The 17095-nt window shown below is 57.4% G+C and overlaps 3 protein-coding genes across 5 annotated transcripts in view; 1 reads left to right on the forward strand and 2 right to left on the reverse strand.

Annotated features, from left to right (window-relative positions):
- Positions 1-696: 696 nt before the first annotated feature.
- TMEM147 (transmembrane protein 147) lies at positions 697-2420 on the reverse strand. The gene is made up of 7 exons (XM_046681305.1): positions 2264-2420; positions 2126-2195; positions 1619-1678; positions 1399-1535; positions 1178-1262; positions 979-1100; positions 697-895 (listed from the first exon to the last, which is right to left on the reverse strand). The coding sequence occupies exons 1-7, from the start codon at positions 2338-2340 to the stop codon at positions 772-774; spliced, it is 675 nt and encodes a 224-aa protein (XP_046537261.1). The 5' UTR covers positions 2341-2420; the 3' UTR covers positions 697-771.
- GAPDHS (glyceraldehyde-3-phosphate dehydrogenase, spermatogenic) lies at positions 2415-11280 on the reverse strand. Its single transcript, XM_046681270.1, has 11 exons — positions 11236-11280; positions 9629-9770; positions 8773-8869; positions 8474-8580; positions 5466-5556; positions 5264-5382; positions 4785-4866; positions 4352-4503; positions 4026-4188; positions 2919-3016; positions 2415-2837 (listed from the first exon to the last, which is right to left on the reverse strand). The coding sequence occupies exons 1-11, from the start codon at positions 11267-11269 to the stop codon at positions 2765-2767; spliced, it is 1158 nt and encodes a 385-aa protein (XP_046537226.1). The 5' UTR covers positions 11270-11280; the 3' UTR covers positions 2415-2764.
- A 5038-nt stretch (positions 11281-16318) lies between these two features.
- Positions 16319-17095, forward strand: part of SBSN (suprabasin) — a 4393-nt gene continuing 3616 nt past the window's right edge. For 2 of the 3 annotated variants that reach the window (XM_046681208.1, XM_046681209.1), the window contains exon 1: positions 16319-17093. In XM_046681208.1, the coding sequence (XP_046537164.1) occupies positions 16359-17093 (735 nt within the window). In that variant the 5' untranslated portion in view covers positions 16319-16358. The other variant, XM_046681207.1, reaches the window with a different exon arrangement.

Genomic DNA, 17095 nt, shown 5'->3' on the forward strand with positions numbered 1-17095 from the left:
CCCTCTCAGGGAGGGGAAGGGCATGGGGCAGGGAACCAGCCCCACTAGACTAGGGGAGGGCTGAGGTGGAGGGTGGCAGCCAGGACAACAGCCAAGCTGGTGGGCTCTGCTCTGCCATTGGCTGAAGCTGTTTCTGTACTCTGCCCTGAGAACACTCAGGCCAGGATCTGATCTGAGGAACTCAGAATCACCAAAGTCTGCCTCCGAGGGCAAACCCAAGGGTCAAGTGGTTGGACTATTCAGTGTGCAACGGAGAGCCTGAGATGGGTGTGAGCAGGGAGGGTGAACTAGTGAGACTGGGGTTTCAGACAGGTCTCCTTGGCTGCCATATGAAGGATGGATCAGAGGGCGAGATTAGGGCCGGGAGCATGGGAGGTGACCAGCCAGGGAAGAGCCATGTGGGAGAGGGCCAGGTTAAGGCTGTGAGGAGAAGCCCGCAAGAACCGTGTCCTGGATTCTAGCTCCCCTCCATCACCCGTTCCTTGAGGGCCCTGGTCTCTGCCACTACTCAAAGACAATCAACTTCAAGCCCTCGGTCTATCCTGGGAAAACAAGGAGCCAAAGAACCGCTCCAGGAACACAGGGCTAGTCAGTGCTGCCTAGTTTCCCAGTTCATCTACCTGGCTCCACAGCCACGAGAGCCTCTGGGACCCAGGTGAGCATGAGACAGCGCCAGAGAGAGATGGAAGTTGAAACAACTTTCCAAACGTTGTTTACTTCACTGAAACCTGGAGACAGGGGAAAGGTATGTGCATGCCTGGGACACCAAGCCTAGGAGTGCACGTTGACAACAGCAACATACAGGGCCAGGGTGCTGAGGGCCAGCAGCCCTGTCACCACCGCTCGGGCCAGCAGTGCTGTCCAGCTGCCCAGGGAACAGATGTGGACGAAGGTCCTGTGGGGAAACATCACAATGAGGGAAGGAGAACAGATAACCCACCCCCATTTGGACCCAGTCTCAAACCCCACCCAGCTCACTCCATGACAAAGGCCTTGTAGACGCTAAGGAACATGAGCAGGAGGACTGCCGGCCGGAAAGTGTGGTACAGGTCGTAGCGTGTTATCATCCAGACCTGGGCAGACGCAACGATGTAATGGACCTGGAGGGAGGGAGGAAGTCAGGGCCGGAGTACAGCCACCAGCGAAAAGGCACGTGTGGGAGAGCAGGACTGCCTACCAGACTGATGTTGGAGTCAATGCTCATCTGGATGTATTTCCAGTCAAACTCAATGCCCCGGGCTCCAACCCAGAGGGGGATGCAGCTGAGGAAGGCAAACGGAGGGATTCTCCAGCACCAAGACACCCCCAGCACCCAGACTCTTAACCCCCGCCCTCCAGCAACCCCTGGAACCCAGGTGTCCTTTCTCTGGAATCTGGGCTCCAGGCTGCTGCACACACCGGGACATAATGAGCTCGGCGGTGGCCCAGCCCAGGGCAGCAACCATGATCTTGTACTCCCCCTTGCCGGCATTCCGGGACATGACAAGGTTTAGGCCTATCAGGTCTGCCACGTCCACGCTGGCCTTCATGAACTCCTGCGGGTCAGGGTGAGGCTTGAGTAAGCACAGGTGCCAGGGGGCCCCACTCCTGCACTATCCCCCTCCCTTGCCCCACTCACCCCAATGAAGTCATAGATGCCGCCTTCCCAGGTGGGAAAGAAAGTGGCCAAGAACAGCATCTGAGAACACAGAACAGAGAGGCCACCTCCAGGTAAGGGGGATCAACCACGTGGTCTTTGTGGGATGTTAGTGTGCTTGTGAAGGGCAGGGCATTGGGGTTCTGGGGGCAAGACGACAGGGCCAGGGGAGATACAGGGTAGGGCCCTGGAAATCTGGGCTCTGGTGATCACAGGGGGCCGGGGTCAGGCCTGGAGGTGCAGGAGCTGCCTACCAGTGCAGTGTGAGCAGCACCGCGGGCACCCTGGGACTTCATTAGCGGCTCTTAACGTACCTAGTACCCTCTTAACCATACAACGCAGTTTTCCCCGTTTCACTGAAAGTGCTATGCAAAAGTGCTTGCAGACCTCGCCTCAGGTCCCGCCCCTTGCAAAGTCCGCCTTCCGTGGGCTTCTGGGGCGTCACCCGGGGAGCCGGGCGCGGGCGGAACGTGGGTCCCGCGCGCTCACCTTGCACAGCTGCACGAAGAGGTAGGTGACCCCGGCCTGGACGCACTTCCAGAAGGCGTTGTACTCGGACCTGCAGGAGCGGGCGGTGAGGGCTGGCCCGGGCCCGCGCCCCCCGCCCCGCGGCCGCCCCACACTCACAGGCCGCTGCACTTGTAGGTGATGAAGTAGGGAAAGTAGGCCAGGGCGAAGCAGTTCCCGAAGTGGAATAGGGTCATGGCGCCGGCCGCCCGGCCCGCCGGACCGCGCTCTCCTCTGCCGGCCCGGCGCCCCCTCAGCCGCGGGCCGCGCGGCCTTCTGGGAGCGAGCCGGCCGGCGCCGGCGCGGTGACGTCACGCAGAGCGCGACGGCGGCGCCCGGACGGGCAGTGGGAGCTTGCGCGGCGCGTACCTGCACCGGGCCGTCTCGCAGTGGGGCCTCCGGCCGCAGGGCGCGGGCCGGCCTGGAGCAGGATGGGACCCTGCCGGGAGCGGCGCACAAACACGCGGCGCAGGCTTGAGCACTCCGGATTTTTATTTCACCGCTGGACCAGAGGCGGGGCCCCTCGCGTGGGCGCCCACTTCCCCGGGAGCCGTGCGCCGGGACGGGGGATACGGGTTCTGGCTCGGGAGCACAGGGGATCGGGAGAGGGGTTGTCCCGCTTCACTTGTCCCGGCTGAACATGTAGCGGAGGAGGTCCACCACCCGGTGACTGTAGCCATATTCGTTGTCGTACCTGGGGAGTCAGGAAGGGGGTCAGGGGCATCCTCCCTGTCAGCTCAGTCTCCCCCACATTCTCCGATCCCCTCCCCCGTACCAGGAAATGAGCTTCACGAAGTTGTCGTTGAGCGCGATGCTGGCGTTAGCATCGAAGATGGACGAGTGGGGGTCACCGAGAAAGTCCGTGGAGACGACCTGGACGTCAGAAGGTCAAAGATAAGTGTGGGTCACAGAACAGAGACCTTCAGGAGCGCAGGCTCCGACTCTCAGGCACACTGTCCATCCCTCATCTACTGTATCTCATGGGGCCTTGCTCTGTCTAGGTTCTGGAGGCGAGGAAGGCACATGGGGGCTTTGCCTTGGGTGGGGTGGGGGGTGCAGGCCAAAGGACACAGATGGCAAACCCTCCGGATGCTGCCGCAGGAAACATCACTTCCCGGGAAGAATGCAGGCACTTGGAGTGGGCCAGCACACAGGCCCTCTCCGAGGGAGGCAGGAGGCTGGGTCTGGATGACTAGGAGGATCTGGCCAAGTCAGCCCTGAGCAGTGCCTGAGGTGGAAGGACCTTTGGCACAGAGGCCCTGAGGGTTTGGCCCTGGTGTGGTGGAAGGCCAGCAGGGCAGTGGGGGAGATGTGATCTGATCTCATTACAGTGAGAAATCCTGGTGGCTGTGTGAGGGTGGGCCTGCAGGAGCTAAAGGACAGAGGTAGCACTACTGGGAGCAAAGGGACAGTGACATCCATTTCTCACAGGGAAGGCACCTGGCCATGGCCTGCCCCAAGGAAGTGTTGAAAAATGGGAGCCATTGTCGTGTTCACTAAGCATATTTTGAGCACCTGCTATGTGCAAGGCCCTGGGAAGCCAGCTGGAGCTATGGAAGTTGAAAGATGGTCCCCAGGTCCCTGCTTTCTTGGAGCACACATGCTAGCAGGGTCCACAGCTAAAGGAGCACAAAATGAACAGTTTGCTGAGAGAGGTGGAAGTAGAGACTGGAAGAGGTGAGAGCAGACTGTGTGGCCACCAGGGGGAAGAGCTTTCCCGACCAAAGGAGCAGCAAGTGCAAAGAGCCTGAGGCAGGCAGATCTGACCTTCCCAGTCTTGCAGTTCCTATCTTGATACATTGTGAGCAGCTTCTTAGCAAGTGGAAAAGCACACTGCCTCCCCAGAGGGCTCCTCCCAGGGTCCCCTCTCCTCAGCCCCTACCTCATCCTCGGTGTAGGCAAGGATGCCAGCTAGGGGCCCCTTGGCTGCTGCTTTTATGGCCTCCTTGATGGCTGAGTATGGGGCAGGCTGGGCTAGGCGGCAGGTCAGGTCCACAACAGACACGTCTGGGGTTGGCACCCGGAACGCCATTCCTGTCAGCTTCCTAGAGTGTCCCACATCAGGGCTGGGAGTTAGAGCCCGGAGACTTTTCCATCTATCCCCCCTTGCCTCTGCTTTCCCCTCAGTAGACCCCTCAAGGATTGGGGGCCAGTCTAGTCCTCCTGGGGTAGGTCCCCCACCCTGGTTACATCCTCCTGCTGTCATACCCTTTGAGGCTTGGGATGACTTTGCCCACGGCCTTGGCAGCCCCTGTGGAAGCTGGGATGATATTCTGGTGGGCGCCCCGTCCGTCTCTCCAGGCCTTCTTTGATGGCCCATCCACAGTCTTCTGGGTGGCAGTGTAGGAGTGGACGGTGGTCTTTGGGAAGAAGAGGGCTGAGGTAAGGCCTTCTCGCTCCTAAGCTCCCTGGCCTCTTTCTCAGGTATGGCAGGTGGTGGGGCTACCACCACAGACCCTAGAGGGGCACATGTAGGCATGGTCCAGCCTTGTCTGTGAATTGCACAGTGTTTTAAAACACTTCACCACTGATGGGCCTCTCCTGAAACCAGTCTCTCCCTATTCAGTCCACACACTAAGCAAGTCCTGAGAACAAGAGAGAGTTTCCCTGCCATCCCTCCTGACCCCTCTCCCCTACTCACCATCAGCCCTTCCACGATCCCAAATCGCTCATGGATGACCTTGGCGAGGGGGGCCAGGCAGTTGGTGGTGCAGGAGGCATTGCTGCAAGGGCCCGGCGGGGCAGGGCTGTGTGAGGTGAGTCGCAGAGCCAGCCCTCCACCCTCACCTGTCTTTTGGGGTATGTACACAGGCCTGGCTTTGTGAGAAGTCAGGATGGGAGGAGAGGGGATCACTGGGGATGCCTTCAGACTGAGGAGGCACCAGAGGTCGGAAGCTCCCCGAGCACATTCTCCAGAGGTGGTGCATGTCTAACAAATAGTTTTAGGGTAACATTAACCTGATGGCTAAGGCTTGGGGGAGGGGAAGCAGATCCATGTGCAAGAAGCACCAGGGGTCCACTGGGAGTGGGGGCGGGGAGGGTGAGTCTGATCCCGCCCCACCACAGGCTGGTGTGTCCTCTGGGCACCACCCACACACTTCAGGATGTTGCTGCCGGTACCTGACAATTTTCATGGAGCCGGGGTTATAGTCCTTTTCGTTCACCCCCATGACGAACATGGGTGCGTCTGGTGAGGGTGCGCAGATGACCACACGTGGGGCGCCTGCCTCGATGTGGCTCTAGGGGAGGAGCACAGGTGTCCTGAGGTGCTTTGAGTGCCACTGCCACCCCAGCCAGCCCTGGGCCCCTCTCCCCTGCTTACCGAAGTTTCCTCTAGGGACAGGTACGCGCCTGTGGCCTCCACCACAAAAGGGCTCCCGACGGACCTCCAGGGGATTTCTCTGGGCTGCTTGCTGGGGAGGGGTGGCAGCACCGAGTCAGTCTCTCCCCAACATGGCCTTGCCCTCAGAGTCCACCGCTTTTGCCTTTCCAAAGGCTGACCAGACACCTTCCTGCCTGGCCTGCAACCATCGGTCCCTTCACCCCACGCACACTTGGCTGCCCCAGATGGATTCCACCCCGCTGGTCTTGCCTCAGCACTAACCCGCCTTGTGGGCCACTTCTTGACTGTACCACCCCTGCCATACTTGGGTACAAGCTGCCACCTCCCCAACTTAGGCCTCAGCCCTCCCAGGGGGACCATCCCTGACTCCTCCCAGCCAGGTCAGGCCCTCGGTTTGTATACTTCCCAGAACATGGACCCCAGGAGGGCAGGGCTTGCCCCGCTGCTTCTGGTCTGCAGCCCTGGCCACCTCACCACGGCCCTCCCAGTCCCTCTTATCTTTACTACTCAGTTCCTCCAACAGGGAGCCTGCTGCCAGAGGCCGGGCAAGTCCCTGGGGAAGACGCTCCCTTGAGAGAGCAGTTCCGGGGGGAGGACTGAAGTCTGGGGCAGCCCTGCGGCCAGCAGGGGCTAGCGGTGTACGCTGGGAAGGTGAAGGAGATTTTCTGTTTCCTTTTTGTAAATTTACATTTTTACTTGATACTTGATCAAATGTTTGGATTTGAAACATATTAAACATCTAGTATTGCTGTCTTCTACTTGCCTTCAACAAACAAGCTGTAAATTAATAAACCACATACTAGTCTTTCCCTCACAAGGTTTATCACAAGCGCAGTGTTTGCTTCTGTGATCATTTGTTAGCATCTGTCTCATCTTCTAGGCCACTCTGTGGCAGCAGGGCTGGCCATTGAGCCTGTTCCCCGCAGAGGGGTTTGATCGAGGTTTGTGGGGATTTGTTTTATTAGCCATTCTACACACGTTTACTAAACACCTGCCAGGTGCCCATGCTCAGTGCTTTTTCTGCACTGAACTCAGCCCTCCTGGCCTGAGGGTAAGGGCTGTTTTTATTACTGGCATTTTCCAGAGGAGCCAGCGTCAGGGCAGAGGGGATGGAGGAGAAGGCAGAGCTGGCTGGGATCACAGGCCAGCTGGCCTAGGACTTGCACTCCTAGCCGCACTGCCAGAATGAATGAATGAATGAGCAGCTGCCCCTTTTCTCCCTCGGCCACCACACATGCTTCTTTGTCCCCCAACATCTGCTCTGTCAAGGGCACACTTATCATCTGGCTTAACCAGCTCTTCCCTGATGCCCCCCGTTTCCTGCCTTCCACGCTGGAGGGGCACTTCAACAAACACCTCCACAACAACTGCTCAGCTGGCATGGGGCAAAGAGTTGGCACCCCAGGAGACCCCAGCCCCTTCTCCAGGCTGTTGTGGGCCCTGCCCTCCTGCCCAGAGGGCTGTTTTGAGGATTCCGTCCACTCCTTCTTCAAGGAAGTGCTGAGTCTACTCAGAGCCAGGCCTGCGCCTGTGCCTGCGAGTGCCAAAGCAATGACGGTGACACAAACCAACAGGGCCTGCCTGCAATGAGGGTGGGTATGACCAGCATTCCCACCAGATGCCCTAGGAAACTGAGGCTCGGGGAAGTCCTTCCCTTGCCCAAGGTGCCCAGCTTGGAAGGTGGAGCAGGTTAAGGTCCACACACAAGCAGCGTGGCTTGTGCCGAGCCCTGGAGAATGCCCACGGTGCAGTGATGGAAAGCAAGACGGGGTCACCAGAGAAGGCAGCACCTGAGTGGCACCACACATTGAGGGACAGCTGTATGGGGACAGGGGAGGGGGGAGAATGGTCCAACAGGCAGGAATGATGGTGGCCAGGCTGAGGAAGGAAAGGACACGGTCTGTCTCAGTGATGACTTCTCTGCTGGAATTGTTTGTGGTGTCATGATTCCAAACTTGGGTCAAGGAGCTTCTCCCGTCTCACCCACTCTCCGGTCTCCCGCTCCACCCATCCTGCCCCTCCCTGAGCTCACCCTGACCACCTCACCACCAGACCCCTGCCCTCGTTGTCACTCAGCCCACTCCCAACAAATAAAAGGGGCTGGGCCGAGAGGACCTGCTGGGAAGGCTTGTGAGCATGCACATGCAAGTGTGTGCAAAAGTGTGAGGCGGCCATGGGGCCAGCAGTGGCTAATTATATTTGAAAGATAAAGTAGGTGTGCTGTTTCCTATTTTATAAGTTTTTGTTTTGATATCCTGAAAATGTTTGTATTTGAAGCTCATTAAACATCTGTTACTGCTTTTTACTTACAGATTCCAAACATCTCTCTAAATGAAGGAAGAGTATTAATACCAGTGAGAACTATGTGAAGTGGGTACTAAGGAGTCAGCATTGCTGGGTGTAAGAGGTGCTGGCTCAGGGTCCCAGGATGGGGATGCCAGTGTGGCTGAGGTGACCTGGGAAGGCCAGGAGGTGGGGCACAGAGTGGTTGGGGATCCCCTCAGCATCTGGGATTTTATTCGTGGGGTGAAGGGAAGCCACTGGAGGATTTAAGTAGGGAAGTAACCAGGTCCAGTCGATATTTTAAAAAGGCCTCTGTGGCTGCTCTGTAGGAACTGAGTGGAATGGTTGGCTAGATGGCGATGCCATTTCCTGGCAAGGGAGATGAATAGGTTGGGGGTTGAAGGAGAAGCAAGAGTTGAGTTTTAGACATGTTGAGCTGATATGCCTGTGAGAAAGCAGGCAGATATGTGTTAAATAAAAAGTATTCTTGAGTACAGTGGAGCATCTTTCTAGATTAGTACTTCTTAACCATTTTAGGGCTCAGGGTCTTCTCTGAGACCCTGTCTCCAAACCAGTATCCGGTGGCAGGCACATAGACAATTTGGGGGGTTGTGGACCCCACGTGAGAGGCTGATCCCATTTCAGTCATCTCTACATCCCCTGCATTAGTATGTCGCAGGTGTGCATCAGAGAGCCGCCCTTACCACTGGAAGACAGTGATCTCCTGCTTATCCACGACCAGCCGTCCATTCTTGAACTCCACATTCCCCTTGTATCGGCCGTGGGTGGAGTCGTACTTAAACATGTACACCTGCGAGACACAGAGGGGCTCATAGTCTTGGGGTGGCAGGACTGGGAGAGCAAGCATCCTTAGGGAGTTCCCACCTTGGTGAAGGTGCCTCTTTGCAGCTGGGAGTCTTCCATGGAGCTCCCCTGAGCCCCTCCCCACCAGACATGCCCCTCCCGATCCTGCCCCCCACCGCCACCCCAGCCTGCTGCTCACCATGTATTCTGGGTCAATGAAGGGATCATTCACTGCCACCACCTTAACGCCCTTCTCCATGCAGGCACGCAGCACCAGGCGACCGATGCGTCCAAATCTGACCAGGGACAAGTGTTTTGGGGGTTGTCCTCAGAATCCTCAGCCAGCAGGCAGAGGAGGGGACAGGAGGGAGGTGGTAACAGAGGGGAGGCTCACTCAAGGGGACTGGGTGGGACTCCTCAGTCTGGGAAGAAGGCAACCAGCCCTGTGTGGGCCACTGTCATCTGTTACCCGGGTGACCTCTCCAGCCTCCTAACCGCTTTCCCTGTTTCCTCTGCTCACCCATCCCCTACCCCTATTCCTACCCTTGTGCTGGGCGGATCTTGGAGAACTTCAGGTCATATTATCTTGGCCTGAAAACCTCCATGACTCTCTTATCAGTAAAGCCAGATACAAACTCCTCACCGTGGCCCTCTGGGGCTTCCACTGCCCTCCTCCTCTCCCTTGCTTGCCCCACACCAGCCACACTGACTTCCTGCCTGCCCTTAGCACACTTTTGCCTGCTGCACAGCTGTCACTCAGGCCTCAACTCCAGTGTCTCTTCCTAGAGGCCTTCCCTGCCCCCCGGGGAACACTGCCCTCTCCAGTCTTACTCTGCCCCTGAGTTCGATACTGTTCACAACACAGCACTGAACTGTCGTGTTCTTGTTGTCTTCCCACCGGAATGTGAGCTCTCTGTGGGGAGCCCTATCTGCCTTCTCCCTGTGTTTCTCCAGGGTGGGCAGAATGAAAGCACTGATAGAGAGGAGTGTGGAGAGGCCCTAGTTAGTAACTGAGGGGGGCTGGGTCCCAAGGCTTCAGGAACGGGCCCACTCACCCATTGATGCCGACTGTCAGCTCCTGAAGCAGAGAAGCCTTCTTGGCTGGAGGAAGCACGACTTCCTCGACTGGCTTGGGCTCGGGTTTGGGCTCCCGCTCTGCCTCAATTCTGGGCTCCGGTGGGGGCGGTGCTCTGATCACTGTGGGGGGAGGGGAGCAATGAGTAAGAGAGAATGACCGGCTTTGCCGCTCAGGCTCAGGACCTGTTGCTGGCTCCTGGCCCCTGGTGGCCTACCATCTAGCCTAGAGTTTCCCAAACCTCCCTGATGCACAGAATGAGCAGGGGCTGGGCATGTGGTACAATATCAGGGCAGGGCCCCTTCCCTGGAGAATCCATCTCAGCAGGCATGTATTTTTAACAACTGCTTGGGGTGATATTCTCTGTGCCTCAGTTTCCTCCTCTAAAATGGAGATGATAGTAGTACTCTCGGAGGATCACTGTGAGGATTACGTGAGGTGATGTATGTGGGGCTTATGAGAGAACCTAGGGAACATTCCACATACGTAGTATTTCAAAGATCATTTCCCAAGCTTGTCTGATAATTGATCTAGCCCAGTGGTCCCCAAACTGTCCTGAGGATGAGAATCACGGGGAGGACTCTTCCCCGGGGGAATCTGACTCAGTAGGTCCCCACTGAGGCCAGGGGATCCTACAGCCTGCAAGCGCTCTGGGGGATTCCTACCCCGAGAGAAGTCTAGAAAACACAGGTGTATCTTAACATATGCAAGAAATGGAATGCCTTATCAGCTTCCACCGCTCCACGCACACACACTTCCACTCCCACACCACGTTTAAAAGCACCTGTGCTTGGAGGTGTCTACCTGAGCTACAGATGGGGGGGGGGGGCGCGTGGTGGGGACAGCAGACAGGGGCCTGTCCGGCAGAGGGTTTCAAGCTGGGGATCGGGCCTGGATGTCAGCCCTGGCTCAGCCACCTGCCAGCTGTGTGGTCTTGAGCAAGTTAATAAACCTCTCTGGCCTGTTTCCTGGTGTCACATCTGACCCTCCACCTGGGGCCTGCTGTGAGGACAGTGAGAGCTCAAGGCCTAGTAGCTGCTGGTTTTAATAGTGGGGAGGAAGTCTGATACTAAGAGGATTCATGTGGAAAGGGAGAGGAGGGGGTCGGAGAGAGGTTGGAGGATGAAGGTGAGAGTTGTGTTTGACACCAGAATCAAAAGCGCCTTGGGGTAGGTGGGCTAGGAGCCGGGACCTGCTGGCCTGTCTGTCTCCCTGACCTCTCCGGGCTGCCACGGACGGACCTTGTGGCCTCAGGCTGGGCAGTGGGTGTTTCCATGAGCAGTCAAGTCCATAAAGGTATTAGTCAGTTTATTGGTGGCAGCGGCCTTGTGGTTATTGGTGGCCCGAAGGATGTCTGCATTCCTGGGGGTTCTGTTTCTACTCTCACTCAAGGCGGAGATTTGTTCTTCTAGGTTAAGAGTGGGGATCTGAGCCCAGTCGGAGACCTTTCGAAAGAAAACTCAGGTGGTCTTCCTTTTCCACTTCCCCCAGGCTCCCCTCCCCTCGAGGGGTGGGGTACAGGGGCTGGAGGACAGCTGTTGTGCTGGGAAGGAAGAGCCCGGAGGAGCTTCAGTGATGAAGCATCACCTGGCAGGTGAAGCCAGGGCAGAGGAGCGCCCATTTCCCGGGCCGCCCCGCGTGGGTGCTGAGCTCCTCACGTGCATCAGCTCTGAGTCCCGGGAGGCGCGCGCTGTCAATCCACCTCAGAGGGGAAACCAGGCCCGCGGGCGCAGAGATAGTGCTGAGCACGGCGGGGGCTTCCGGGGGCGCCGGCGTTACACTGCGTGCGGGGCCCCGGAGCCCCGCCCGGCCCCGCCCACCCCCGCGGGGCGGAGCTTCCGGGCTGCCCCAGCCGCGGTCGGCGCGAGGCCGCGCGGAGTGGGGTTGCCCTCCCGCAGACACAGGTTCGTCTGGCTGGAGTGTGTGTGCACCTCTGGCTGGGTGGGGTAGGGCTGCCCAGTGGCCCAACTCCACTATTCCCGTGCTGAGACCTGGGGAAATAGTTTGCGCTCTCTTACCTCTGTTGGCCACTCCGTAAGTGGGGACAGTAAATACAGTGGCCTCACCTGGTGGTCGTGAGGCTTCAATGAGCGCACGCCTGTGAAATGCTTGGCACTGCCCTCTCCTCGCTTTGTGCAACACAGGGAGGACAAAGCTCACCCACCCGCAAGCAGCCCTTTCCCGCGGGTCGACAGGAGCGGCCGTTCACGTGAAACCCGGCTCACCGAGGATCTTCACCAACCAGCGGCTCTCCTCAGCGATGCCCCCACGTAAACCGGGCTCCAGCCTCGCTCCTGGCCCTGCTCCTACCCCTCCACTGCGCGCTAACGGGGCAAAGCCAGCCCTGAGGGCTGGGGTCCCCCGTCCCTTCCACCATCGCCATCGAAACCACTTGGCCAGCAAATCCGAGTGGGGAAGGAGGGTGAGACTGGAGGGAGGGAGGGAAGCAGCTCTGGGATGGAGTAACCCACCCGGTAAGGGGCGGCAGCATCCAGGGCCTCTTGACTGCCTCCCTCGAGGACACTAGACACGGCGCGCTCTCGTGGAAGGGGGCTCGGACCCTGCAAGCGCCCTGTGCGGCGCTGGAGGTGCTCCTCCCGCCCCCCGCCCTTTCTTCCCGTCCCTGAGGTCGCCCCGACGCCCCCCTCACCAGGGCACGGCTGTCGCAGCAGCTGCACAACGGTGACATTGGTTAGGATGACGTCCCGTTTCGACATGGCCTCCTAAGGTTTCATGGCCCAGATGTCCCTAGACCCAGCGGTAGTGTTACTGCGATGTGATGCGGGACGCCGGGACTCCCGGGGCTGGAGCTGTTTGCGGTGACGTCACAGTGCCCAGTGACGTCACAGAGGCCCCATCCCAGTCGAGGCCTGTGACTTTGGTGCTGCTGTTCCAAGGCCACCCACCGAGGTCTAGAATGGAATCCAGATTTTGCGATGGTCCTCAAAGCCCTTTCCTCTCTCCTCTCTCTCCCTTGGCACACTGGCTCCGTGCTGCTCCTTGACCCTACTCTGCATAGTTACCCTAGCTGGCTCCTTTTGCGCGGAAAGCCCTGCGAAGCTCTTCCCTCAGCTGCCTCTTAGTTTCCCTGAGATGTCCCTTTCAGAGAGGCCCTCCTGACTCCCCATCGAAAGTTCTCTTCTTTCTCAGTCACCATCCGCTGACACTCCACCCACCTCAATCGACCCATCTTCCAGGAAGCCTTGTCTGACGTCCTGTCCTGGGTTACATGTTCCAATGTGCCACACCTCTCTAGGGTGACAGTCTCCATGTTTCTGTTTCCTCACAGAATATGTCTCTCTCGAAAACTCATCTTTATTCATTTGTTTTCTTGCCAGTTGTCTCTGCCCACGGGCCTGTAAGCTCTGGGAGGGCAGAGTGCTTGTCACCTTCGTCACTTTTATGTCCTAGTGACTAGAAGGATATTTGGCACTTGGAGGGTGCTTGCTCAATAACTAATACCAGGATGAATGAGTAAATGTCGCCTCCTCAGGTTTCTTCTGACCCCAATCTTACAGTGACTTCCAAGTCCTAGCCTCTCACAGCGCCTCGTTTTTTCCTTGTGGCTTTTTAGGTAGTTTGTCATGATCTAGTTCTTGATGGATTTGTTCACCGTCTCCCCGGTGGGCTGTAAGCCCCCAGCAGGGCATGCATTCCTGTCTGTTTTGCTCACCACTGGGCTTCCAGCACCTAGAACTGGGCCTGGCACAAAACAGGCTCTCACTGAACGGGGAAGAGCAAATGCTGTGACAGATGGCCCCCTTCCCCTACAGCCCTGGCGGTGGGGGCTTGCTTGCACATCTGTGACTCACAGGCAGGCACCTTCACCTGCAGGGCCAGGTGACACACAGCTGTGACCAAGATTTAGGGGATGTGGGGGTTAGGGCCAGGAAGGAGTCACCAGCCCAGAGGGAGTCGTGGAAGCAAGAAGGGGCAGAATGACATAACCTCTTCCTTCCCCAAACCTCCATGGGAGCTCAGTTCACCAAGCAAACAGATATTAATAAAACAAAGGGAGACAAACTTGACATGTACCATCAAGGAGGGGAGGAGGGACCACATGAATAAAACCAGGACTGAAAATGGGCCCATTTGGTACAACTTTACAATCATAGGTATGAAAAGCTAGATGCAATTAAAAATTTTCCTAGAAAATATAAAGGATCAAAACTGGTGCAAAAAGAAATGGCGAATCTGAGTAGGCCAGTAACAAGAAAGGAAGCCATGAGTGAAGATTTGTCCTCGCAAAGGCCAATTCAGATTCAGACGATTTCACGGGCGAGATCTGCCGAGCCTCGGGAATGCGTGCCAGTCTCCAGGAACCGTGTGGATCTCCACCGGGGCTGGGCAGCCCAGCGGCAGCTCCTGGGTGAGAGGCTCTGGGCCGGCACGTGCTCTGAGGCCTGCAGATGGGCAAGCACACTGTGTGTCCTTAGGTCGCTGTGATGGCTCGGCCACTGAAACCTCCCCCGCTCACTCTAGGGAACCGGCACAGCCACCTTACCACAATCAGCAGAGGATGCAAGGAAAGGACAACAGCTCCAGGCCAGGCTCACTTATGGAGCCAGATGCCAAAGCCCTGAGTCAAACAGTGGCAAATGGGAAATGGGGGGAATGGGGAGAAGGCCCGAGGCAGACGGAAGATAGTCGGATGGGACAGAGAGGGGTGGAAGAGAGAAGTGGAGCACATTTCAAAAACAGAAAGCCACCTTGCAATCTTGGGGCAGATTAGGGTTCTGAAGCTCAGCCCCCACCCTTCCCCACCCCGCAATTGGGCATGGGAAGCTCCCTCATTTAGGCACTGCACAAGGGCACAAAAGCCACACCCGAGGTTGCCCAGAGATTGCTCTGTCCCTGGAGCGTGAAACTGGGAAAGAGATTTGATGAGCTCAAGCTTGGAGCTCAATTAGTCACCCTCCCTAGGCAGACCCTAGAGCAGGCAGAAGCTCCTGGGTCTCTGGGCCTGGCTGCAGCCCAGTGTCCAGGATCTGGGGTGGAATGCTGGGTCCTGCAAGGGGAGTGGGCCTGTTGCCCTTGTTTGAGCAAAGCCTGATAACTTGTGCAGATTCTCACCACGCCTGGACACCCACAAACATACCTCTGCCACCCCCACTTGCTCACATTCCTTCCTGCATGGCCCTCCCACCAGAAATCCCACCTCCACTCCATCTTTTAGTCTCTCCCCTTGGCACCAAAACCCAAATATCTTTCATCCCTGCACAACTGAACCCACCCACTGGCTCTCATTCTTCTGGTCTCCACCTCCCTCTGAACCTGCTCCAGGTAGGGGTGCTGCCTCAGACCTACCAACCACCACCTGCCCTTCCTCATGATGCCCCTCTTCACACCCAGGCCAAACTGACCGCTGTTTCCCCCTCCAACCCGTGTCACTATGTCACACCTAGGGTCTCAGGTTGGAACCTAGGAGGCACGAGGGGGAGGAGGGCAGGAAGGGTGAGCTCCTGGCCCCCAGCCCAGACTCCGGCTGACAGTCTCCTGCTGCCCCTGATCTTTGGCCCCTCCCCGTGGCTGCCTCAACCGGCTTTTCAGGAGACACTGCGTCCTGTCCCAGCTCATGGCAATCAGCCCCCTGCCCTTGCCCGGGGGCTGGGAGGCAGGAGGCCAGGATTCTGTGATGAGGATGTGATCCTAGCCCTAGAATCTGCCACCCTCCCCAAGGGACCCTAGGCTGCTCTGGAGACCCAGGCGCCCTTCCCTCCAGCACCCAGGAGACTCAGGCTCAGGCCTGTCCTCTCCTCCCTTGGCTTCTTCTAGTCCATCCTTTATTCAATCTATAAATATTTACTGAGCCCCAGGCAATGTTTAGAAGCTAGGGATATAACAGTGACCAACACAGGCGAAGGCCCTGTCTTCTGGAAGTTTACAATCTAGTAGGTGAGACAGACAATAAAAAAGATAATTTGGGATTGTGGTAAGTGCTATGAAAACAACAGGATGATATTACAGGATATAACTGGGGGACGGCCAGGGAAGGTTTTTTGAGGAGGTGACATCTGAGCCAAGAACAGAATGAGGAGGAACGCACCATGTGAAGATTCGAGTTCTGCATTCCAGGCAGAGGACAGCAAGTCAAAGGCCATGAGGCAGGAATGAGCTTGGTGTGTTTGAGGACCAAGGAGAAGGCCTGTGTGGCCGGCGCATAGTAAGTTGGGGGGAGGCGGTCAACAAGAAGCATAAGAACAAGGTCTGATGACTCCCTCAACTCCCCGAGAGTGATCCCCTCCCGCTGACTGCACCTCCCCTCTTTACAGACTCTCACTGCTGGGGAAGCTGGATCCCCAGATGCTCTGAGAGGAGTGAAGATGCTGAAGAACAAGGCCTGGGTCCCAGGGATGGGAGTGATTGAAAGTGGGGCTGGGAGAGAGGAGGCCTGGAGAGTGGATGAGGAATGAAAAGAGGAGATGGATAGAAGGGCAGACATTTGGGCTCCAGGGTGGAGGGCCCAAGCTGGGCAAAGAGCAGAGATACCATGTAAGTCTTCTCCATTCATGACTCACCATCTCTTCCTCCTCCTTTTCATTGCTCAACCCCAAATCTCCCTGGGAAATACCTCCCCGACTAGGGACCAAGTCAGTGCCTCACAGGGGTAATTGAGTCATGAGGGGTGGAGAAGAGGGAGGGAGGCGGAGGATAAATAGCAGCTCTGCTTCCCTGGCTCCTCTCTGTGTCCTCCCTGCCCTGCCAACAATATGCGGCTTGCCAGTTTGGTCAGCTCCTGCTCCCTCCTACTGCTATTGGGGGCCTTGCCTGGATGGGCAGCCAATAATGATCCGTTTGAGAAGGTCATTGAAGGAATCAACCGAGGGCTGAGCAATGCAGAGAGAGAGGTGGGCAAGGCCCTGGAAGGCATCAATAATGGAATCACTCAAGCCGGAAGGGAAGTGGAGAAAGTTTTTAATGGACTTAGCAACATGGGGAGCCAGGCTGGCAAGGAGCTGGACAAGGGCATCCAGGGGCTCAACCACGGCTTGGACAAGGTAGCCCATGGGATCAACAATGGCGTCGGACAAGCAGGAAAGGAAGCAGAGAAGTTTGCCCATGGGGCCAACCACGCTGCTGGACAGGTTGGGAAGGAGACAGACAAAGTGATTCAGGGGGTCCATCATGGGGTCAACCAGGCGGGAAGTGAGGCGGGGAGGTTTGGCCAGGGAGTTCACCATGGGGTCAGTGAGGCCTGGAAGGAGGCTGAGAAGTTTGGTCAGGGGGTCCACCATGCCGCTGGGCAGGCTGGGAAAGAGGGAGAGAAAATAGGCCAAGGTGTCCATCATGGAGTTAACCAGGCTGGGAAGGAGGCTGAGAAGCTTGGCCATGGAGTCCACCATGGAGTTAATGAGGCCTGGAAGGAGGCTGAGAAGTTTGGTCAGGGGGTCCACCATGCCGCTGGGCAGGCTGGGAAAGAGGGAGAGAAAATAGGCCAAGGTGTCCA

Source organism: Equus quagga, chromosome 13, assembly GCF_021613505.1.
Source record: "Equus quagga isolate Etosha38 chromosome 13, UCLA_HA_Equagga_1.0, whole genome shotgun sequence".
NCBI classification, from domain to species: Eukaryota; Metazoa; Chordata; class Mammalia; order Perissodactyla; family Equidae; genus Equus; species Equus quagga.

What these genes read in the sequence shown, in the direction of transcription:
- TMEM147 (XM_046681305.1), bottom strand. Translation starts at nt 2,340, where the DNA reads ATGACCCTATTCCACTTCGGGAACTGCTTCGCCCTGGCCTACTTTCCC. An exon ending in ACCTACAAGTGCAGCGGCCT is followed by an intron (nt 2,196 to 2,263) that starts GTGAGTGTGGGG and finishes CCGCTCCTGCAG; the next exon opens with GTCCGAGTACAACGCCTTCT. An exon ending in GCATCTATGACTTCATTGGG is followed by an intron (nt 1,536 to 1,618) that starts GTGAGTGGGGCA and finishes CCTGACCCGCAG; the next exon opens with GAGTTCATGAAGGCCAGCGT.
- GAPDHS (XM_046681270.1), bottom strand. Translation starts at nt 11,269, where the DNA reads ATGGGCGCTCCTCTGCCCTGGCTTCACCTGCCAG. An exon ending in GGCTCCATGAAAATTGTCAG is followed by an intron (nt 4,867 to 5,263) that starts GTACCGGCAGCA and finishes GGGCCCTTGCAG; the next exon opens with CAATGCCTCCTGCACCACCA. An exon ending in GGATCGTGGAAGGGCTGATG is followed by an intron (nt 4,504 to 4,784) that starts GTGAGTAGGGGA and finishes TTCTTCCCAAAG; the next exon opens with ACCACCGTCCACTCCTACAC.